We start from the raw sequence: 24,992 nt of genomic DNA, 5'->3' as shown, positions 1-24,992 counted from the left end.
TCTGGGTATGTGTTTCTTTATCTTTATACTGCAGTTTGGACGCCAAGCATACCTTTCAGCTTGCGTCTTTCTGTTGTCCGTCGACAAACAGGCCGTTTTTTTTCTCTAAACCTTGCTTAAAACGAGTCGGCTCAAGTAAGCTCCCCTTACGCGTGCATCCCCTCCTGACGCAATGCCTCACCCTCTCGGCAGTGAGTATATCCGTACGGCAATAGTGAGTCTTATATATATCTCACTCAAGCGTCCCCTCTGGACCCTCGCACCACCCTCAAAAGACAAAAGATTGCCCAGGCAGTGGCTATATCCGTTACACACACCATCCCCCAGACCTGCAGCTTTTAGCAGTAATTACAATCCTCTATGTTTTAAACCCAATTGTATAACATTATTCAAAATGTTGGCAGCTACTCAATTTGACATAAAATTGATCAATCAACATTGCATTCAGTGTGTATATGCCTCACCAGGTTCTGTAGATCACAGCGCTCGGCTACGTTCCTCCGCATGTCGACCCCTCCTCTCTTAGAACTAAGCGATGTTTGAGGTCCCACTCTGGCAGGAGGTTATCACCAGTCGACATGCCAGAGGTCCGTATTCCACACATGAGATCCCGGGCGAGCCCCCAAAATGTAATAGAAAAATAGCTGAAATGTCTTGTTGATCCATCAATAATGAGATGCCCGTTTAAAATGTATAGGAGGATTTTATTCCACAAGTAAACCTCTGTGCACAGAGTCTCCCCTGACAACGTTTTTGTCAGCAGAGCCACGAGTCAAAGTCTCTTCCCATCATATACTAAAACTATGAGCACCTTGGAGGCCAGTGATTTTCCACTGTGCTCACAAAAAGTTCCATCTACACTAGTACGTTTCCATTAGGCCAGTAGCTTCATCTGACATTCACAAAAGGCACAATAACCTCCGTCTGATCACACAAGACAAAATACATGTTATCTCCCTTCAGGAATGCTCTGCATGATGGAGAGCATAGTCCACAAAATACATCTTAGAAGAGCCATACATCATAAGCAATCAATCAATAATTTACTATAACAATTCCACACTTTTTGATAAGAATAAATCATTATTATCAATATTAAAAATGTTGACATACACATACACTCCACAAACATGGTCTTACTGCCATATGCGACCCGACCGGCCGATGACCCAGATCGATCGCGACCGCCAACCCACCTCTAAGGCGGATCCCGTAGTGGTGATTGGCCACCCGGTTGGAAGCCGACGGTCTGATCCCTACTCCACTTTGCTATGGGTATAGAAACTTGGCCGTTTTCATCAGCCTTGCCTGTTCACAGAGTGACGACTCCTATCGCAGGGACTCCAAGTTAACCACTGCACAGAAGCCCCCTCTGCTAGGTGTGGACTGTCATCCACGTGTGTGTTGCCAACACACCTATATGCGACAAACACGCTGACTAGATGGTACCACGGCAGTATGTTCATTCATACTTCAAGACACGGGGGCCATTCAGTTCTCTCCCCAGCACTATAGAAACTTTTAACGTGCCCTCAGACCTTCGCAGGTCCGCCACCGCCTGTTAAAGCCTAGGTTATTATTGATAATAAAATAAAGCCACAGGAACTTACATTTCTCTATCACTTGTATGATTATTTACCCAGGATTTGATAGCATAAGCAAAATGTGTCAGAGGCAAGATGGCCTTTTATTTTAGACACTTACAATAACGCAAAGCATAATATGCGTCAGTGCAACATTTTCAACTTCACTTTTCTTCTCTATAGGGTGCTATCCTGTGTGAGTGGATTTTCTTCATCCACTCATCAGTCTTGTGTCTCAATCTTACCTTTCTCCGCTTGAGTCCTTCGGAGCTCCCTCCGAAGGGCGCAACTCCAGGGCTAGACCCGGTTCCACTGAAGCTGACTCAAGTGTGCTGCCTGCTGCTGGTGGTGAGGCGTGGCCAATTCCAGGTTGAGACCTTTGAGACACATTAAGAGACATTAGCAGAAATTACTTGTCCTCACATGATAAATGAAAGTGTATGTATGTATGTATGTCACTTATGTTCAGGACGACACTGTAAAAAATAAATGTATGTATATTGTGTTGTATTCAATCACCCGGATCATAAACCACTCCCTCCAAACCGGCCATCTTCCACCCGCTCTTAAAACTGCTGCCATCAGACCCCTTCTCAAAAAACCCACCCTAGACCCAGAAGTCCATGCCAACTACAGACCCATCTCAAACCTCCCATTTCTATCTAAGGTGCTAGAAAAAGTGGTAGCTGCACAGCTTCAGGACCACCTACAACACAACAACCTGTATGAGAAGTTCCAGTCTGGTTTCCCATCAGCCCACAGTACTGAAACAGCTCTGGTCCGGGTCACAAATGACTTGTTGATGGCGGCGGACGCTGGCTCTCCATCTCTGTTGGTCCTCTTGGACCTGACAGCAGCATTCAACACTGTTGACCACAACATCCTTCTAAACCGCCTCCACTCGATCGGCCTCTCTGACTCTGTCTTAAACTGGTTTCACTCCTACCTGTCGGGGAGAACAGAGTATGTCTCCCTTGGCGACACAAAATCCCGGACACTTCCTGTCATCTGTGGCGTCCCTCAAGGGTCAGTTCTCGGACCGATCCTATTTATCCTCTACATGCTCTCCCTCGGAAATGTCATTACCCAACATGACATATCTTTTCACTGTTACGCTGATGACACTCAGCTATACCTCAAAACTCTCCCAACCCCCTCTGCATCATCATCTTCACTGACCACCTGCCTTGAGGAGATAAGGGCATGGATGAGACAGAACTTCCTGCAACTAAACAGTTCCAAAACCGAGGCTATGTTGGTTGGCACTCCACACCAGGTCCAGTCATCCCCCATAACCCGCATCACCTTTTCCGGCCAGGACATTCCCCTCTCCACATCCGTTACCAACCTGGGTGTTAGGTTTGACCCTCACCTGACCTTTGACACCCACATCAAACAACTCTGCAAAACCTCTTTCTTTCACCTAAAAAACATCTCCAAACTCCATCCCACACTCAGCCTGCCAGATGCCGAAAAACTTGTCCATGCCTTTGTCTCCTCAAGGCTGGACTACTGCAATGCGCTCCTAATCGGGATTCCAAGCAAGAGCCTTCAGAGACTACAGTATATTCAAAACAGTGCAGCTAGGATCCTGATGAGAGTCCGCAAATATGACCACATCACTCCCATCCTACACTCACTACACTGGCTCCCTGTCTCCTCCCGGATCATTTACAAAACCTCTCTGCTCACACATCAGTGTATCCATGGACATGCCCCCCAATACCTCAAAGAACTGCTCACAACACAAACCTCCTCCCGTAACCTCCGCTCAAAAAACAACCACCTCCTCCATCCCCCCAGGACCAAACTCCGCACCATGGGAGACCGGGCGTTCTGCTCGGCCGCTCCCCGTCTGTGGAACAGCCTTCCCGACCATCTAAGGGCACCACAGACGGTGGATGCTTTTAAAAAGGGACTGAAAACTTTCCTTTTTAATAAAGCCTTCTCCTAGCTCTATGCTTTTCCTTAGTTTCTCAGGCTTTTTATGTGATTTTTAATGTTCTTTTAATTATGTTTTTCTTTTAATTATTATTATTTTATTTTATTTCTCTATGTTTTTATCTTTTAATTTTTATTATTTTATTATTTTATTATTTTACCTCTGTAGCACTTTGGGATTTGGTCAAAATGAAAAGTGCAATGCAAATACAATTTATTATTATTATTATTATTATTATTATTGCTTTTGGCTTTGACAGCAATAGAGGGGAATATTGTCCTTTCTGTTCCCGATCATAATAAATGTTTTTTTTCCCTCTGTGGTTTTGTTCAGAACCACTTAGACCATAACATTTATACAGTCTATATTCCCTCTCAATGTGGGGTAAATGTGGTTTTTTTCTCTGTGGTTTTATTCAGAACCACTTAGACCATAACATTTATACAGTCTATATTCCCTCTCAATGTGGGGTAAATGTGTTTTTTTCTCTCTGTGGTTAGAGACCATGCAAATACAAACCCATAGCTCACTGTGAGCTTTATCTAAACAACTGTACCCCCTTGTGTGGGCGAAATCAAAACCAATACCCCCTTGTGGGTATTACCCATTGACATATATATATAATGGACCAACGGAGCTCATTGACTTTGACACAGCAAAATGAAGCTCACTTCCGGATATTGTTTGATTTCGTTTGATTGGTTGAATTAATTAATGCTACACGGAAGTATGAGGAGAGGGGGCGGCTGCCGGCGGAGTTTCCGAATTAGCCCTGTCTCGCTTATCGCCGTAATGCATTATGGGTAGTCAGCTACTTTGGCTAATGTTAGCGGCTAACGCTACTTACTTTACATTGCAGTAAAACGGCACTGAATGACCAAATTGATTTTACTTTTAACCATTTCGAGTAACACTGTTTCCATACGGACCCCCAGCATTGGTTAATTGTTTATAACGTGACTATATTTATAACGTTATAACGTACTCCGGTTTCTGGGCTGAATCGCTGATTCCAATGGTCTGAATAGTCTGAATACAGAGAAGGCTTAAGGCTTTATCTAATGGTATAGATAACGTTAAATGGTCCGCCATGTTATGGACGTTAGATGTATGGTATCTATATAGTTACGTGTGTCTACTAACATTATTAAAATATCATAAAGTAATAATATTTTCTGATAATTTGCTCAACTATTACTTGCTACCTGATGCCTTGCGGCACATTGCTGCCTCTACCGGTCGGAAGTATTACTGTTCTTATTAGCCGATGTTTGTCGTCAATTTTCCTCGAAATGGGGCTATAATTTGGAAAACGGAGCTCGTTAGAGCATGAAAAAGTCTTGAAATTGTTTTTTCAGACCATAAACTCATTTGGAAAGTGTTTATTTAAGACATAGACCGAGAGAAAAGTTGGCTCGTTTCCCATAGAGTTGAATGGATGTTCCCGGGGAGTGCTACACAAACTGCGACCCCCATTGGCCATTTGAAAGAATGCAATTTCCGCATAGGCGTCAAAAATAGGCAGGCTGAATTGGGCACTGGTATTACCATTAAAAAAAACAACAACAACCTATCCCTCTTTTGTGGGCAGGTATGGGTTAAAATAAAACCCAATAAAACATACCTCTACTGTGGGCTGGTATGCTGTGGGTTAAATCAATACAACCAATAACCCACTGTGGATCCACATAACAAATAAACAGCCCCGCTTGTATCCTGCCGGCCGGCTTATCTACACATATGAACGTTTAAGACCCAAAATAAAAAGTTTAATTTGTAATTTTCCTCCCTCTAATGAGCCTCACTGCTCATTGTTTCCCCTCATTCTCTCACTTTTTTCTTTTTTTTTTTTGAAAGGAAAGATACCTTTTGAAAGCAACTTTTCTTTTTTTTGTAAATGAATGGAAAAAGACCTTTTTTTGTTTGTTTTACAAACGCTTTGAATGTTTGTAATTGTATACCTTCTACCTACGTATAATTTTATACCTCCTTTCGCAAAACTCAGGTCTGGGTATGTGTTTCTTTATCTTTATACTGCAGTTTGGACGCCAAGCATACCTTTCAGCTTGCGTCTTTCTGTTGTCCGTCGACAAACAGGCCGTTTTTTTTCTCTAAACCTTGCTTAAAACGAGTCGGCTCAAGTAAGCTCCCCTTACGCGTGCATCCCCTCCTGACGCAATGCCTCACCCTCTCGGCAGTGAGTATATCCGTACGGCAATAGTGAGTCTTATATATATCTCACTCAAGCGTCCCCTCTGGACCCTCGCACCACCCTCAAAAGACAAAAGATTGCCCAGGCAGTGGCTATATCCGTTACACACACCATCCCCCAGACCTGCAGCTTTTAGCAGTAATTACAATCCTCTATGTTTTAAACCCAATTGTATAACATTATTCAAAATGTTGGCAGCTACTCAATTTGACATAAAATTGATCAATCAACATTGCATTCAGTGTGTATATGCCTCACCAGGGTCTGTAGAACACAGCGCTCGGCTACGTTCCTCCGCATGTCGACCCCTCCTCTCTTAGAACTAAGCGATGTTTGAGGTCCCACTCTGGCAGGAGGTTATCACCAGTCGACATGCCAGAGGTCCGTATTCCACACATGAGATCCCGGGCGAGCCCCCAAAATGTAATAGAAAAATAGCTGAAATGTCTTGTTGATCCATCAATAATGAGATGCCCGTTTAAAATGTATAGGAGGATTTTATTCCACAAGTAAACCTCTGTGCACAGAGTCTCCCCTGACAACGTTTTTGTCAGCAGAGCCACGAGTCAAAGTCTCTTCCCATCATATACTAAAACTATGAGCACCCGCCCCCCACCTTGGAGGCCAGTGATTTTCCACTGTGCTCACAAAAAGTTCCATCTACACTAGTACGTTTCCATTAGGCCAGTAACTTCATCTGACATTCACAAAAGGCACAATAACCTCCGTCTGATCACACAAGACAAAATACATGTTATCTCCCTTCAGGAATGCTCTGCATGATGGAGAGCATAGTCCACAAAATACATCTTAGAAGAGCCATACATCATAAGCAATCAATCAATAATTTACTATAACAATTCCACACTTTTTGATAAGAATAAATCATTATTATCAATATTAAAAATGTTGACATACACATACACTCCACAAACATGGTCTTACTGCCATATGCGACCCGACCGGCCGATGACCCAGATCGATCGCGACCGCCAACCCACCTTTAAGGCGGATCCCGTAGTGGTGATTGGCCACCCGGTTGGAAGCCGACGGTCTGATCCCTACTCCACTTTGCTATGGGTATAGAAACTTGGCCGTTTTCATCAGCCTTGCCTGTTCAAAGAGTGACGACTCCTATCGCAGGGACTCCAAGTTAACCACTGCACAGAAGCCCCCTCTGCTAGGTGTGGACTGTCATCCACGTGTGTGTTGCCAACACACCTACATGCGACAAACACGCTGACTAGATGGTACCACGGCAGTATGTTCATTCATACTTCAAGACACGGGGGCCAGACCTTCGCAGGCCCGCCACCGCCTGTTAAAGCCTAGGTTATTATTGATAATAAAATAAAGCCACAGGAACTTACATTTCTCTATCACTTGTATGATTATTTACCCAGGATTTGATAGCATAAGCAAAATGTGTCAGAGGCAAGATGGCCTTTTATTTTAGACACTTACAATAACGCAAAGCATAATATGCGTCAGCAGGGCCGTAACCAGGGTTCCGAAATAGGGGAGGTCCAGCAAGGGGGGGCGGATTCGGTGGCGCCCGCAAGGGCGCGGCCGAAAAAAAAGTTGAGGGTTTTTTTCCCCCTTTTTTAGCCATATTTAGAGTAATATATCATTTTAAATCAACATTAGGATTATACTGTTGTGATGTCATTATTCAGTATATTCTCTTTCATGTCACCACCTGCTCAGCTCTCCTGTCAACATAATTGTAACTAACAAACACAAACTGTTTTAGCCAAATTCATATCAAAATGACACCTACAAACACAGGTACACAACCCAAGCCATACACAACACACAAAGTCATCATCGATAATAAAAAAAAAACATACAGAGGGACATTTATTTATTCCCGATAGGAACGATTGAAAAATAAAATAAAATATATTATGTTGTTTTTAACTTTACACCACCTCTTTTTGTTACTTATTGGGTCATGAAACTGAAACCATGCATATAGCCACCTGCATACCTGACTTCGGGAGCTTGGCAATTGGCATCATGCATGATTAGCCAGTAGCATCCCAACGTGTCACACAGGTAACATTACTTAAGAGACAGACTAGACACTTACTTTCTTGGTTGTTGCTAAAAAATCTGTCAGTGTCACTCACTGTCTGTTGTTCACTCGCTCACTGTCTTGCAGCTCGCTCACCTTCAATTATCTCGCCAGGCAGACAGACAGTCATCACTCACCACCATGCTGCTGCTCTCTCGGAATCAAGTTACCGCGGACGCGGCGTCAGATGACTTCCTGCCTTTCGTTTCAAAATAAAAGCGATCCCGTGTTTTTCATGCTTTTCCATGCAGATTGTTTTATAAAAAAAATAAAAATAAAAAATAAAATCCCTCTGAAATATTAGGGGAGGTCCGGACCTCCCCGTTCTCATAGCTAGTTACGGCCATGTGCGTCAGTGCAACATTTTCAACTTCACTTTTCTTCTCTCTATAGGGTGCTATCCTGTGTGAGTGGATTTTCTTCATCCACTCATCAGTCTTGTGTCTCAATCTTACCTTTCTCCGCTTGAGTCCTCCGGAGCTCCCTCCGAAGGGCGCAACTCCAGGGCTAGACCCGGTTCCACTGAAGCTGACTCAAGTGTGCTGCCTGCTGCTGGTGGTGAGGCGTGGCCAATTCCAGGTTGAGACCTTTAAGACACATTAAGAGACATTAGCAGAAATTACTTGTCCTCACATGATAAATGAAAGTGTATGTATGTATGTATGTCACTTATGTTCAGGACGACACTGTAAAAAATAAATGTATGTATATTGTGTTGTATTCAATCACCCGGATCATAAACCACTCCCTCCAAACCGGCCATCTTCCACCCGCTCTTAAAACTGCTGCCATCAGACCCCTTCTCAAAAAACCCACCCTAGACCCAGAAGTCCATGCCAACTACAGACCCATCTCAAACCTCCCATTTCTATCTAAGGTGCTAGAAAAAGTGGTAGCTGCACAGCTTCAGGACCACCTACAACACAACAACCTGTATGAGAAGTTCCAGTCTGGTTTCCCATCAGCCCACAGTACTGAAACAGCTCTGGTCCGGGTCACAAATGACTTGTTGATGGCGGCGGACGCTGGCTCTCCATCTCTGTTGGTCCTCTTGGACCTGACAGCAGCATTCGACACTGTTGACCACAACATCCTTCTAAACCGCCTCCACTCGATCGGCCTCTCTGACTCTGTCTTAAACTGGTTTCACTCCTACCTGTCGGGGAGAACAGAGTATGTCTCCCTTGGCGACACAAAATCCCGGACACTTCCTGTCATCTGTGGCGTCCCTCAAGGGTCAGTTCTCGGACCGATCCTATTTATCCTCTACATGCTCTCCCTCGGAAATGTCATTACCCAACATGACATATCTTTTCACTGTTACGCTGATGACACTCAGCTATACCTCAAAACTCTCCCAACCCCCTCTGCATCATCATCTTCACTGACCACCTGCCTTGAGGAGATAAGGGCATGGATGAGACAGAACTTCCTGCAACTAAACAGTTCCAAAACCGAGGCTATGTTGGTTGGCACTCCACACCAGGTCCAGTCATCCCCCATAACCCGCATCACCTTTTCCGGCCAGGACATTCCCCTCTCCACATCCGTTACCAACCTGGGTGTTAGGTTTGACCCTCACCTGACCTTTGACACCCACATCAAACAACTCTGCAAAACCTCTTTCTTTCACCTAAAAAACATCTCCAAACTCCGTCCCACACTCAGCCTGCCAGATGCCGAAAAACTTGTCCATGCCTTTGTCTCCTCAAGGCTGGACTACTGCAATGCGCTCCTAATCAGGATTCCAAGCAAGAGCCTTCAGAGACTACAGTATATTCAAAACAGTGCAGCTAGGATCCTGATGAGAGTCCGCAAATATGACCACATCACTCCCATCCTACACTCCCTACACTGGCTCCCTGTCTCCTCCCGGATCATTTACAAAACCTCTCTGCTCACACATCAGTGTATCCATGGACATGCCCCCCAATACCTCAAAGAACTGCTCACAACACAAACCTCCTCCCGTAACCTCCGCTCAAAAAACAACCACCTCCTCCATCCCCCCAGGACCAAACTCCGCACCATGGGAGACCGGGCGTTCTGCTCGGCCGCTCCCCGTCTGTGGAACAGCCTTCCCGACCATCTAAGGGCACCACAGACGGTGGATGCTTTTAAAAAGGGACTGAAAACTTTCCTTTTTAACACATTCACTGCCAGCCGTTTTGTTTTTACTGTAGGTAGCTTCTGCCAGAGGGTTTTTTTGAGGATTCTGGCTCATCTTTCAAGACCCGAGGATTCTTTTCTGCTAAGATTTTGTGAACACAAAATATCCCAAAAGAACTAATAGAATGTGTGCTTTCTCTGTCTAAAAGAGTTAGTTTGTAGAGTTAGTAGTTATGTAGGCATTAGCACTTGAATACAGCATGGTTTCAGCGTCTGAAAATTTAAGCTGAGATAAATAGCTTTTTGTGAAATTCGATAGAACAGTCACTTTAACCATTCATTTTTGGCATCAGTAAGACGTCAGACATCTAAACAATAGTTTTGAACAGTAATTTCCTCCATAACAGCAGGAAACACCCCTCTCCTTCAAACTCCTCCCTCCGTGTGTGTTCTTCTTGGCTGCAGCGGGCGTGTCACAAGCTCGTTTCTGCTGCTGCTGCTGCTGCTCCTGTCTGCTGGCGGCCGCTGGGCAAGTCTGGATGGGCTCGCTCGTTTCTTGGGATTTCGGTTGAGAGCTTTGATGAAGCTTTTGCGATTCTGGTCTTATTTATGCTGCGTGTTTCAAAGTGTGTTCCACCCGTAATCTATTATGCAAATTTGCAATCCCGCACCGCCAGCTCCCAAGCGCGAAAGCGAAAGCGTTTTCGCCAATCCATTTTCATGAGAATGGCTTCCTCACACTGCTTTTTGCTTGCCTTCCTCTAGTCTGGAGAGCACTGTCGCCACTTAGTGGGTCGGTGGAATGGGTTGTACACGTTCGGTGGCTCCAATATTTATATAAGAGATGTAAAAGGGTTAGATGCACATCCCACGGTCAAAAAAATATATATATATTTTTTGACGTATTAACACATTCACTGCCAGCCGTTTTTTTTTTACTGTAGGTAGCTTCTGCCAGAGGTTTTTTTTGAGGATTCTGGCTCATCTTTCAAGACCTGAGGATTCTTTTCTGCTAAGATTTTGTGAACACAAAATATCTAAAAAGAACTAATAGAATGTGTGCTTTCTCTGTCTAAAAGAGTTAGTTTGTAGAGTTAGTAGTTATGTAGGCATTAGCACTTGAATACAGCATGGTTTCAGCATCTGAAAATTTAAGCTGAGATAAATAGCTTTTTGTGAAATTCGATAGAACAGTCACTTTAACCATTCATTTTTGGCATCAGTAAGACGTCAGACATCTAAACAATAGTTTTGAACAGTAATTTCCTCCATAACAGCAGGAAACACCCCTCTCCTTCAAACTCCTCCCTCCGTGTGTGTTCTTCTTGGCTGCAGCGGGCGTGTCACAAGCTTGTTTCTGTTGCTGCTGCTGCTGTGCCTGTCTGCTGGCGGCCGCTGGGCAAGTCTGGATGGGCTCGCTCGTTTCTTGGAGTTTCGGTTGAGAGCTTTGATGAAGCTTTTGCGATTCTGGTCTTATTTATGCTGCGTGTTTCAAAGTGTGTTCCACCCGTAATCTATTATGCAAATTTGCAATCCCTCACCGCCAGCAATCAGCGCGAAAGCGTTTTCGCCAATCCATTCTACAGTATGAGAATGGTTTCATCGCGCGTTCCCCTGCAGTTTTGGCTCTGCTTTTTCTAGTTTGGAGAGCACTGTCGCCACTTAGTGGGTCGGTGGAATGGGTTGTACACGTTCGGTGGCTCCAATATTTATATAAGAGATGTAAAAGGGTTAGATGCACATCCCACGGTCAAAAAACGTATTAACACGTCATTGGCAGTCAACCGTTGGATTTTTTTTTACGTATTAACACGTCATTGGCAGTGAACGTGTTAACACGTCATTGGCAGTCAACCGTTGGATTTTTTTTGACGTATTAACACGTCATTGGCAGTGAACGTGTTAACACGTCATTGGCAGTCAACCGTTGGATTTTTTTTGACGTATTAACACGTCATTGGCAGTGAACGTGTTAATAAAGCCTTCTCCTAGCTCTATGCTTTTCCTTAGTTTCTCAGGCTTTTTATGTGATTTTTAATGTTCTTTTAATTATGTTTTTCTTTTAACACGTTCACTGCCATTGACGAGATATCTCGGCTTACAAAATCCAACGGTTGACTGCCAATGACGAGATATCTCGGCTTAAATTTTTTTTTCTTTTTTTTGACGGTGGGACGTGGATCAACGCCCCCCACGTCTCCTATAAAATTATTGGAGCCACCGAACGTGTACAACCCATTCCACCGACCCACTAAGTGGCGACAGTGCTCTCCAAATTAGAAAAAGCAGAGCCAAAACTGCAGGGGAACGCGCGATGAAACCATTCTCATACTGTAGAATGGATTGGCGAAAACGCTTTCGCTTTCGCGCTGATTGCTGGCGGTGAGGGATTGCAAATTTGCATAATAGATTACGGGTGGAACACACTTTGAAACACGCAGCATAAATAAGACCAGAATCGCAAAAGCTTCATCAAAGCTCTCAACCGAAACCGCAAGAAACGAGCGAGCCCATCCAGACTTGCCCAGCGGCCGCCAGCAGACAGGCACAGCAGCAGCAGCAACAGAAACGAGCTTGTGACACGCCCGCTGCAGCCAAGAAGAACACACACGGAGGGAGGAGTTTGAAGGAGAGGGGTGTTTCCTGCTGTTATGGAGGAAATTACTGTTCAAAACTATTGTTTAGATGTCTGACGTCTTACTGATGCCAAAAATGAATGGTTAAAGTGACTGTTCTATCGAATTTCACAAAAAGCTATTTATCTCAGCTTAAATTTTCAGACGCTGAAACCATGCTGTATTCAAGTGCTAATGCCTACATAACTACTAACTCTACAAACTAACTCTTTTAGACAGAGAAAGCACACATTCTATTAGTTCTTTTTAGATATTTTGTGTTCACAAAATCTTAGCAGAAAAGAATCCTCAGGTCTTGAAAGATGAGCCAGAATCCTCAAAAAAACCCTCTGGCAGAAGCTACCTACAGTAAAAAAAAAAAACGGCTGGCAGTGAATGTGTTAATTATTATTATTTTATTTTATTTCTCTATGTTTTTATCTTTTAATTTTTATTATTTTATTATTTTATTATTTTACCTCTGTAGCACTTTGGGATTTGGTCAAAATGAAAAGTGCAATACAAATACAATTTATTATTATTATTATTATTATTATTATTGCTTTTGGCTTTGACAAGAATAGAGGGGAATATTGTCCTTTCTGTTCCCGATCATAATAAATGTTTTTTTTTCCCTCTGTGGTTTTGTTCAGAACCACTTAGACCATAACATTTATACAGTCTATATTCCCTCTCAATGTGGGGTAAATGTGTTTTTTTTCTCTGTGGTTTTATTCAGAACCACTTAGACCATAACATTTATACAGTCTATATTCCCTCTCAATGTGGGGTAAATGTTTTTTTTTCTCTCTGTGGTTAGAGACCATGCAAATACAAACCCATAGCTCACTGTGAGCTTTATCTAAACAACTGTACCCCCTTGTGTGGGCGAAATCAAAACCAATACCCCCTTGTGGGTATTACCCATTGACATATATATATAATGTAACTATTAGTTTTTCTTATTGAAAATAAGAAAAACTAATAGTTAATAATAGATAGACGAAATGAACTTGTTTGGATTATATATATAATGGACCAACGGAGCTCATTGACTTTGACACAGCAAAATGAAGCTCACTTCCGGATATTGTTTGATTTCGTTTGATTGGTTGAATTAATTAATGCTACACGGAAGTACGAGGAGAGGGGGCGGCTGCCGGGGGAGTTTCCGAATTTGCCCTGTCTCGCTTATCGCCGTAATGCATTATGGGTAGTCAGCTACTTTGGCTAATGTTAGCGGCTAACGCTACTTACTTTACATTGCAGTAAAACGGCACTGAATGACCAAATTGATTTAACTTTTAACCATTTCGAGTAACACTGTTTCCATATGGACCCCCAGCATTGGTTAGTTGTTTATAACGTGACTATATTTATAACGTTATAACGTACTCCGGTTTCTGGGCTGAATCGCTGATTCCAATGGTCTGAATAGTCTGAATACAGAGAAGGCTTAAGGCTTTATCTAATGGTATAGATAACGTTAAATGGTCCGCCATGTTATGGACGTTAGATGTATGGTATCTATATAGTTGCGTGTGTCTACTAACATTATTAAAATATAAAGTAATAATATTTTCTGATAATTTGCTCAACTATTACTTGCTACCTGATGCCTTGCGGCACATTGCTGCCTCTACCGGTCGGAAGTATTACTGTTCTTATTATCCGATGTTTGTCGTCAATTTTCCTCGAAATGGGGCTATAATTTGGAAAACGGAGCGCGTTAGAGCATGAAAAAGTCTTGAAATTGTTTTTTCAGACCATAAACTCATTTGGAAAGTGTTTATTTAAGACATAGACCGAGAGAGAAGTTGGCTCGTTTCCCATAGAGTTGAATGGATGTTCCCGGGGAGTGCTACACAAACTGCGACGCCCACTGGCCATTTGAAAGAATGCAATTTCCGCATAGGCGTCAAAAATAGGCAGGCTGAATTGGGCACTGGTATTACCATTAAAAAAAACAACAACAACCTATCCCTCTTTTGTGGACAGGTATGGGTTAAAATAAAACCCAATAAAACATACCTCTACTGTGGGCTGGTATGCTGTGGGTTAAATCAATACAACCAATAACCCACTGTGAATCCACATAACAAATAAACAGCCCCGCTTGTATCCTGCCGGCCGGCTTATCTACACATATGAACGTTTAAGACCCAAAATAAAAAGTTTAATTTGTAATTTTCCTCCCTCTAATGAGCCTCACTGCTCATTGTTTCCCCTCATTCTCTCACTTTTTTCTTTTTTTTTTTGAAAGGAAAGATACCTTTTGAAAGCAACTTTTCTTTTTTTTGTAAATGAATGAAAAGAGACCTTTTTTTGTTTGTTTTACAAACGCTTTGAATGTTTGTAATTGTATACCTTCTACCTACGTATAATTTTATACCTCCTTTCGCAAAACTCAGGTCTGGGTATGTGTTTCTTTATCTTTATACTGCAGTTTGGACGCCAAGCATACCTTTCAGCTTGCGTCTTTCTGTTGTCCGTCGACAAACAGGCCGTTTTTTTTCTCTAAACCTTGCTTAAAACGAGTCGGCTCTAGTAAGCTCCCCTTACGCGTGCGTCCCCTCCTGACGCAACGCCTCACCCTCTCGGCAGTGAGTATATCCGTACGGCAATAGTGAGTCTTATATATATCTCACTCGAGCGTCCCCTCTGGACCCTCGCACCACCCTCAAAAGACAAAAGATTGCCCAGGCAGTGGCTATATCCGTTACACACACCATCCCCCAGACCTGCAGCTTTTAGCAGTAGGCTAATTACAATCCTCTATGTTTTAAACCCAATTGTATAACATTATTCAAAATGTTGGTAGCTACTCAATTTGACATAAAATTGATCAATCAACATTGCATTCAGTGTGTATATGCCTCACCAGGTTCTGTAGATCACAGCGCTCGCCTACGTTCCTCCGCATGTCGACCCCTCCTCTCTTAGAACTAAGCGAGGTTTGAGGTCCCACTCTGGCAGGAGGTTATCACCAGTCGACATGCCAGAGGTCCGCATTCCACACGTGAGATCCCGGGCGAGCCCCCAAAATGTAATAGAAAAATAGCTGAAATGTCTTGTTGATCCATCAATAATGAGATGCCCGTTTAAAATGTATAGGAGGATTTTATTCCACAAGTAAACCTCTGTGCACAGAGTCTCCCCTGACAACGTTTTTGTCAGCAGAGCCACGAGTCAAAGTCTCTTCCCATCATATACTAAAACTATGAGCACCTTGGAGGCCAGTGATTTTCCACTGTGCTCCCAAAAAGTTCCATCTACACTAGTACATTTCCATTAGGCCAGTAGCTTCATCTGACATTCACAAAAGGCACAATAACCCCCGTCTGATCACACAAGACAAAATACATGTTATCTCCCTTCAGGTATGCTCTGCATGATGGAGAGCATAGTCCACAAAATACATCTTAGAAGCCATACATCATAAGCAATCAATCAATAATTTACTATAACACCTCAATGCATGCTGGGAGATTTCACATGTGTGGCTTTGGTAGGGGAGCCGGAGCAGTGAATATTTGTCGTTTTCTCTCGCCTTTTCTTCTCCCCCACTGCACAGGTAGCATGATGCAACATCCTCTGAATGTCACGGGCTCAAAACTGTCATGTTATAAAAAACTGTCATGTTGTTATACTACGTACGGTATAACAACTTTTTTTCCATCTGTCTTTGTGCCTGTCTGAGCCGGAGAGAGAGGGAGTGAGAGAGAGAGAGAGGGGGAGAAAGTGTGAGATCGGCAGAGGAGAGCTGTGCGTGGAATATCCGCGGCGCACTGAATAAGGCCTGGTTTTCAAAATCGCAAAGTGCGAAATTAATGCCAGGGAGGAAGATATCGTTAGGCCGGTATTTAAGGCCCATTCTGGCACGTTTTTTTGCGTTTAACGCCAGTTTAACTCATTGAGTGCCAATGACGACGCCTGTCGTCAAAGTAATTAGTAACGTAGAGTGCCAAAGACGATAGCTGTCGTCAATTGCCTTTTTTGATGGTGGGACGTGGATCAAAGCCTTATGTATGTCCTGTACAAATATTGTAGCTATTGAAGCTGTATAACCTATTTTACGGACTCATCAGGTGGCGACAGTGCTCTCCAGATTAGAGAAATGTCCGGAATACAGCCTGAAAAAGCCCCGTGATCAAAGAGAAACCGCTCATGCTGCAGCCCAGAGCCATGTAGATTGCTCTGGCTGCAGCTGACGGTGCCTGTGAACACCAGTCAATCCGCGCACACAACTGAGCTCATCTGCCTCTGTCTGTCTGTCTGCATAGTTTCTTCACACGATTAGCCGCCAGAAAGGCAGCACCCGACGCCGAAGTGCCAAACCTTCCCCTGCAGTCCGGGTTGGCATTTCCTTGTCGCGCTGCCTGGGAGGCGGCGCACAAAAAGCACTCCGAAAATAGACGCTGGGTGCGTGAGGCTGTGTGTTACTAGTGTGGGGAGGAGTTTGCAGCTGAGGGGGGGAGAGGGGGGTGGGGCACGCAGGGCAGCACACAACTACACCACGTCACTACATCAGAAAATATTAGCTAGAGTCAGTGAATGTGCTTGAAATGCTTCATTTCACAAAAGGCTGAATATCTCAGCTTCTAGATGGAAATGCCTGTTTTTGCTGTTTTTGACCTATCTTCTCCGGCTGATAACTAAAGAACGGAAAATGGTATCAATAAACTTTTTTTTGCTGATGATACAATAGAGTCTCCTTGTTCTTTTTGCGTGTTCAGTGTTTACATAGTAATATCACACAATATTCTGTGGGCCTCGAGAAATCACTGAAAACGCTCTGAAACTCTGGCACTGGGAGCGTCCGTTCTCCAAAAGTGGCTGGCACTCAATGAGTTAAGCGCCTAAGGCCACTGGGAAGATAGGGCCCGTTGTGTGCGTTTACTTCATTCATTTGAACTGCGAACGAGACGTGAGCTGATCACAATGTTTGTCGGCTGACTTTCTGCTTCCTGAAACTCCCCCCCCCAATCCTGGCATTCTCCTACAGTATGTCGCGTGCTGCACACAAAGATCTTATATACGGAAGATGAACACTCCAACTTAGTTCATTGAGAGCTAGATCCACATTTTTCTTCTCAACGGCTTCCTTGTTTTGCTCGGGAGTACAAAAAACCTTTAACTGGTGATTTTTTACATTTGTTGTCTGCGCAGCCCACCACACAACAGCTTTTAGCTATGTATAATTCAAGGAAAATGACGCTGGTCTATGGGAGTTAACGGAGCAATTTCCCCTGTGATGGGTGTGGCCTATTTCATGCAGTGTCTCTATGCCGTTTTCCTGCACTAGATTGTTGAAACCTTACAGTGGGACCTGTTTATAACAATTAAAAATCATGTAATTTGTCTCTGCCTGGGTACTGGACTTAATTTTTGGAAGTGCTTTTAGTCCAACTCACCTCATGTCTTCTTTTTTGTCTACCAGGCTGGGATTCCAGCCTTGGTCTTTGGCAAACTTGTAAACACATCCGAAGAGATCGGGAAATAGTGACATCAGATCAATCTTGGCTGCATCCTCACGACTGCAAACAGAGAGAGAAAATTATTCCTAAGTAATGGACACTCAATTCACCAATCTCTCACAATGGTTTGGACGGCAGTTCCAAAGAGGAGGTCCTCTGGTTCCAAAGTCTACTTCGGTCTTTAGAATGACTAGAGGTCCCCTGTCCTCATGGGGGGTTATGAGGTCAGAGATATAACTGGGGGTCAAACCTACCTGAGCTTTTAAAGTTATACTGTAGCTATTGATGTCAAAAGAATGGTCCACTGACGTCAATAAAATATAAATAACCTTCTTGCGGTTGTATGCCTCCGCCAACAAGTCAAGTTGCATCCAAGTCTACATCCATGTCTGTCCAGACTCATACAAGCACAAATACCTTGAAGCCCACAGCACAGTGGTGTGGCCATTTAGCCTTATGGCACTTTAGACAATGTTTGGCGGTACCTCAACAACACGGCTAATCGTTTTCAACATGGAGTCCTACCCCTACCGTCCCACCACCCACATCTCCCTAGCCACTCCCCCTACCCACCCCTTGAATCCCGGCTCTCCATGACCTTCCTATCCCTAGCTATGGCCCCTTTCACCCAGCCCGGCCCCAATCCTTGATGGAATTGATGGACATGAGGTCACAATGACCTTGAACTTTGACCACAAAAATCTAAGTTCATCCTTGAGTCCATGTGGATGTTTGAGCCAAATTTGATGAAATTCACTCAAAGCGTTCCTGCGATATTGTGTTAACGAGCATGGAACGGACGGTCGTGAGATCACAGTGAGCTTGAACTTTGACCTTTGACCACCAAAATCAAATCAGTATGGCATTAATGACCATGGGACGGATGTATGTATGCACAACCCGAAAACATAATGGGCCCTATCTTGGTACAGGCGATATCCCCTATTTGCGCTTGCGCACCTGTTTGCACATGCCTTAAGGCAGGCAAGATAGCAGTCTGCCTTGCGCTAGTGTCCAGGTGTTATGCTGAGTTTTGCTCCCCCGCCCAGCAGCAGCTAAACGCATCCCCACCTCACGGGAGCATATTGTAATGATTTATACAGAAATGTAACTGTTTAAAAGTGATATAATTGTCTGGGTAGACGTGACCTCCCTGTTTTCTAAGTTAAAACAGGTGGGATGCTGTTTGCGCGAGGCATGCAATATGCTGTAATTCTCTCCATGCGTAATAGAGTGGACTCACTTGTGCCGAGGACAGATGGAGAGAGATGGAGAGAGCTTGTTGACAGATCGTCTGTGGTGCCAACGACCCTCCAGGTTATGGGATAGGTGAAGGTGAATAGCATATGTCCATTGTCTAACAAGTTTTCTCAATTAATTTCCCTCTTTGCGATGTGATAACATTTTCTCAGTGAGGTATAGTTGATTACTTCACTGAATTATCTGCTAATACCCAATTTTAGCAGCAGAATTTGATGTCCTGGCGTGGCACGTCCGTGCGTAATGACATATCGAAAAGGAATTTTACTTTGCACTGCGCTGCGCAGCACGGAGATTATGGTGCGCTCAAGCGCAGCCGGGTATTTAGCGTGTAAGAGGTGCTTTTAAAAGCTCTTAGCGCAAAGTAATTGCGCGCTGCTGACGATAGGGTAACGCCATCTATCCCACATTTTTGCTCTGAAATGCCCGATTTGGCAACTGGCACGCCTATGTGATTGTCCAGTACAATTATAACAGGAATGCGCTTGTGCACGCCCCCAATTTGCATTGTGTGCAAACGAGCAAACGATCACAAATGCTAAATTACAGCTTTTGTGAAGATAGGGCCCAATGCCTCTGACCACAGATATCGCCGGTGGAGGCATAAAACCACAAGAATTTCTAGTTTCAGAATTCACAAATGTATAAAAATGGCTTTCCTGTGACATTTTACGGTTCTTGTGTATCATTTACAGTAATCTCAGTCTAACTTACTGGTGCACAAGAAGGTTGCGTATGAAACGCAGTAGTGCCAGTGGGTTGTTGTCAGGGTAGCTCTTGTTCTTGGGATCCATCTTCTTAAGCAACTCTGGTTCGAACTGGAATAGCAGCAAAAGTGATGATGAAGTGGCTTTGGGGCCTACAGATTGAGATGCAACAACAGTTATTTCTCAGTTACCTTGTTTTTCCACTGATTGAAGAATCCATCCCCAGCATGTTGCTTCAATTTCTTAATTAGTTTCTTGTCAGCTTTCCGATAGTTCCCCACCTCCTTCTCCTCGCCAATCTCTCTCAAGTATTGTATTCTCCTAAAAGAGAGATGCATATCTTAAAAAAGTACACCATTTAAAACAGTTGAATAAAAGTCATTTGAATAAAAGTACCTTTATGGTTACATCATACTGATAATAAATGTGACTGGTGTTTTTGGGTAACAAGTAGGCCAAGGTAATTTACTTTACTTTAGTTTCTTTAAAAGATCCGGAAAGTGCGGATTGTAAGCTTTCAAATGCTGTCTGATGCATTGAAATCTGAAAATAGTTCAAGAAGATACACTTATTTGAGTTATACTCCTAAAAGCAACATTCAAAGATAATCACCCTACAAAAGTCTGTGAACAAGCTTGGTTTGCTAACAAATTATAAGTATTTAGTGATCCTAAATGAAAGATTCAAAAGTAATCTCTAGTTTTATGAAATCAGCCAGGCCCTGTCTTAGGCTTAGCTTAATGGATATGTATCCCTCCGCGCGAGCGTGTTGAAGACCTTCTCATTGACGCCTATTATGACCACACCCCCTGCCGCAGCCTGGTGCCCTCTATATAAGGCGTCGGCTGCCGGCAGTACAGCTCTTAACAGTTTACTTTACGTGCTGTGGAGCAGACATTTGTGATCAATGAAGTAAATTCAGTAATGTTCAGGTTATGGTAGCCTAATAATTGTTTTCATTGTTACATTGTAGTTGTAGCCTATAATTCAATCACAATGTTGTTGTTTTTGTAGACACCAATTGACTGTCCAGCAAAAGTAGTTTAAACTAGAAAGTATACTTAAGTATATATATATATATATATATATATATATATATATATATATATATGGGCTGTAAAACGATACATTTTTCTTAATCACGATTAACTATTAATTCATCGCGATTCATATGTTTAAGATGCCATTATTTTGCATTTCAAATCATTTTGAATTCGATATTAATAATTCTTACCAGTGTGTCGTGATTGGGAATCAAATTCACGCAAATAAATGTACTTTGTGATCTTGAATTTTAGATTTATTTTCAATTCAATAGAAGTGCAATGTAGACAGGAGGTAACAATGTCTACAAAATATATATTGAACTGAAAGAACCGATACTTCCTTCCGGTGGCGGCGCTGTAGAGCAGTCGAAACCCAAAATGACACAGCCGAAGAAGGCTGTGTCTGAGCTAAAAACTTTGGCACTTGCATGTGAATAATGGTACAGTAGTAGGTACAGTTGTATTGTGATTGATAACGTGTATTTCGCATGAAGCCATTGGAGCCGACCTCCCAGTGGCTAGAGGACACGTGCATCCGGGACACTGAAGGAAGAATGAGTGATGAGTCTCGCGTTGAGGCTACAGCGACGCTCAAACTCGATGTACTTCGGTGATATTTTAATTCCGTTTTACACAAGGTGCAAACTACTGTTGACTTGTCCACTGTGCCATTTGGGAGTAAAAAAAAAAAAAGTGAAACGAGCTATTTAGAAGCATGTTGCCCTTTCTTTTCCATGCCTGTGTAACCCAGTTGAATCAGCACGGATTCCTCGTGAGTCCCGAGTGGTAGCGAGTGGATTGGTTAAACTCACTATATAAAGGCATGTTAGCCGCAACGCCAAGAGAGCTAGCTCTCTTGGCGTTGCAGTTAACATGTCGGACTCCCAAGGTCCGACATGTTAACCTGTACATGTTAACGAAGGTCGGCGGTTCGTATCCACCCCTGGGCAAGCCCGCACCAACAGCAGGAGACAGGAAACCGATGTGACCGGCTTGACTACAAATACGGGTGCGTCGCGATTAACGCGTTAACGCTGACAGCCCTAATATATATATACTTTCGCATGGGATTAGAATATTCTGACATAACGTAGCGTTAACGTTACTTTGTTCTCGTCAGAAAACACTCCAATTTGCATGTTAAAACAAGTTTGCAGCCTAGGAATAACTGGAAAACATTTGATTGATCTATTAACGTCAGAGGAAGCCAGGATAAGTCAAAACGATATGAGAAATACACAGCACGTCTGCCGTGTGACTTTTCCGGGTTTATTGTCCTGCGTGGGGATGGGGGGGGGGGGGGGGGTACAGACTGAGGTAGGGGACTAATTTCGAGGTTTGACTGACAGATTGAGGCCGAATGGCATTACGAGATTTACTCATTTACTCAATGCTTTTCCATTGGTTGCATTTGGTAAAAACCACACAGAGACGTGAAGGGTGACCAATGGCACTGATTTATGACAAAAAGTAAAAAGAAACGAACGGAAGAAAGAAAGGAACATTCAAACCTTAATCCTGAAGAATAAGGTGACCAGATTTCTCAAATGAAAATCGGGGACATTTTGTGGTCCGCTAGGGGGGCCCAGGGGGGGCTGTGCCCCCCGCTTTTAGAAAATTGTGTACATTTTACAGTAAAATGCATAAATCTGGTGCACTTTGAGAGCAAAAGTAAGAGGCTAGATCTATGAAGAACTTTGTGATTTTGAAACAATTGAAAAAGAAGCAGTTTACAATGGTTACTAGTTATCTGGCACAATTTACCACAAATTAGACAGCCTAGGTAATTCATGGGAAATAGGCTACTGGTGTATTGTGTAGAGTGGCAGGAAGAGAGGGACAACTTCTCTCTTTGACCTCACCAACTGGTGGATAATTTATTTACACAAAACAAAAACATTACAGTAGTGATTTATTACCTCAGTAAACACTTTCCTTGAGTTTAGGGTGTCGCTCACCAGTTTCAAGTATTCAATGGCCACATGACCATATTAACTGCTAATTTAATATTAAATGCTGACAAAATAATTAAAAAAATCATGTTAATACTAAAAGGCCATTTTAATGATTAAAATTGTAATCTAGAGATAAATATGACCTATTGTGTTTAATTTAAACCAGGGGTTATCAAAGTTTTGATGGCTGAAGGTCAATTTAGGGAACAGTAGGCTAATGACTAGATAACAATGATCCATCGCCAATCATGTTAGAAATTGTCATTTTTTTCAATGGAGTTTGGTGTACATAAAAACGTTACTGACTTCTCTGCAAAAACGTTTTGAGTTAGTTACTGCACTTACTTACCAGATAGTTTTACTGTACTTTAAACTATTCAAAACAACTGGGATGGATAACCCGCTGAATGGGGTCCGGTAAACAAGGACGGTAGCAAAAGCAGCAAACAGACTCCGCCTCTCGTTCGCCACCTCTGGGGCTTCAGTTGCGTGCAGCTGGGTCCTGGGAAAACCACGGCACGGGCAGAGGGAGGACATCTACTCTGTGATCTACTCTGTCACACACAGGCAGCACTTTGCACAACGTGCACAATGACAGGCTTTTGTGGTGCCGCAAATGCTCTGTTATCGAGTTTCTTGCCAGTATTATTATTTGACTTTGTGGCCAAAATCGGGGACATTTTCGGGGACAGCTCCAGCCGGGGACAGAGCACCGAAATCGGGGACTGTCCCCGAAAATCGGGGACGTCTGGTCACCCTACTGAAGAATCATTGATGTTTCCCTCAAATTTAGCAACTGTAGCGTGAGGAGGACGTGTAAAGAGAGGGAAAGAGCGAAGGAGAGAGAAGCAGATCTCAAAAGCAGGTAGTATTGGATTAGTGAACCTAACTAACTTCACCACAGTGCAAAACCCCTCTCTTCAAATTCAGCGTTTGTTTTGGTTGTTTTGGTTGGTAGAGAGAGGAACGGAGTGAAGGAGAGAGGGGGAGAAAGAGAGAGAGCAGTGCTGCGCTCTCAAACGCTTCAGAAAGACGAGGTCCGAGGCGAGCACCGAGCCTCGGTGGTGGTGTGCTTGTAAATAGGGTACAGTATGAATAGCACAGTAACACGGCAAAAGCTAATCGTACCCGGGTACGAATAGACACTCTGTTTAGTTTGACACCAGCAGCACTTATGAACGCAGCCAGCTGGCAAACAATAAACAAGGAAGTGCTAAAGCTAACGCAGCATAAAAACTGTACAAGAAAAGCAGGACTTTTAATTTTCACTTACATCCTTTTACCAACAATATGGTGAAAAAAAGACAAGCTGGGTATTAGACTGTCCGTTGGACCTACATGACTGCACTGAGAGTCACACACCTTGGCTAAGAAGATGAGTACATAGCTCGATAGCAAAGGAAATGGCAAAATTGTATTCAAAATCAATCACTATGACAGAAAATGTTCGGAAAGGGTCCAGATCAAAAATGGTCAGTTATGATTTAAGACCTCCATGAACTCACCTGCTATTTTTCCAGAAGAAGGCATGATCCAAACAGTCCTCCACTGTAGGTCTCTTCTTGGGATCTCCATCGACCATGTTCTCAATGAGATCCTTTGCAACCACATCTTGAACATGTTCCAGACTGTACTTCCCTTTGCGAATGTTGTCCTCACATTCACTAATATTTCCAAATGGATGCTCTCCTCCAGAGAGGATGTAATAGCACAACATCCCTGCCACCTTAATAAGATTAGCAACATTTAGTAATTACAGAAATATTTTTCACCCAGTATTTAAGTAAATTGTGATAACAGAAAAAAACTACAACAACCTGTATATCAGTGCTTGACCTATATGGTTGTTTCGATTCATCTTTCAAAATCTCCTTGGCCATCCAGCATCTCGTTCCTCTAGTTTCTGTGAGTAAAGATGTGTGTCCTATGGGTAATTGTCGGCTTATGCCAAAATCAGCTAACTTTGCCCTCCTATTAACATCTGCCGGACAAAATGGTGGAGAGAGTAA

At 43.2% G+C, this 24,992-nt stretch overlaps 1 protein-coding gene across 2 annotated transcripts in view; it reads right to left on the bottom strand.

Moving 5' to 3' along the window:
• The window catches only part of LOC310777056 (serine/threonine-protein kinase/endoribonuclease IRE1-like), a 55,471-nt gene that overhangs the window by 29,063 nt on the left and 1,416 nt on the right, over positions 1-24,992 (bottom strand). The window contains exons 2-9 of one of the 2 annotated variants that reach the window (XM_083637310.1): positions 24,801-24,964; positions 24,489-24,709; positions 20,457-20,525; positions 20,174-20,303; positions 19,990-20,093; positions 17,953-18,075; positions 8,270-8,401; positions 1,829-1,960 (exon numbers count right to left, since the gene is read on the bottom strand). In XM_083637310.1, the coding sequence (XP_083493436.1) occupies positions 1,829-1,960; positions 8,270-8,401; positions 17,953-18,075; positions 19,990-20,093; positions 20,174-20,303; positions 20,457-20,525; positions 24,489-24,709; positions 24,801-24,964 (1,075 nt within the window). The remainder of the gene's footprint in view (positions 1-1,828; positions 1,961-8,269; positions 8,402-17,952; positions 18,076-19,989; positions 20,094-20,173; positions 20,304-20,456; positions 20,526-24,488; positions 24,710-24,800; positions 24,965-24,992) is intronic. The other variant, XM_083637311.1, reaches the window with a different exon arrangement.

Source organism: Poromitra crassiceps (assembly GCF_964638095.1).
Source record: "Poromitra crassiceps genome assembly, chromosome: 5".
Classification (NCBI taxonomy): Eukaryota; Metazoa; Chordata; class Actinopteri; order Beryciformes; family Melamphaidae; genus Poromitra; species Poromitra crassiceps.
The sequence above is the reverse complement of the archived record's forward strand: the minus strand, read 5'-3'. Positions and strand labels throughout refer to the sequence as shown.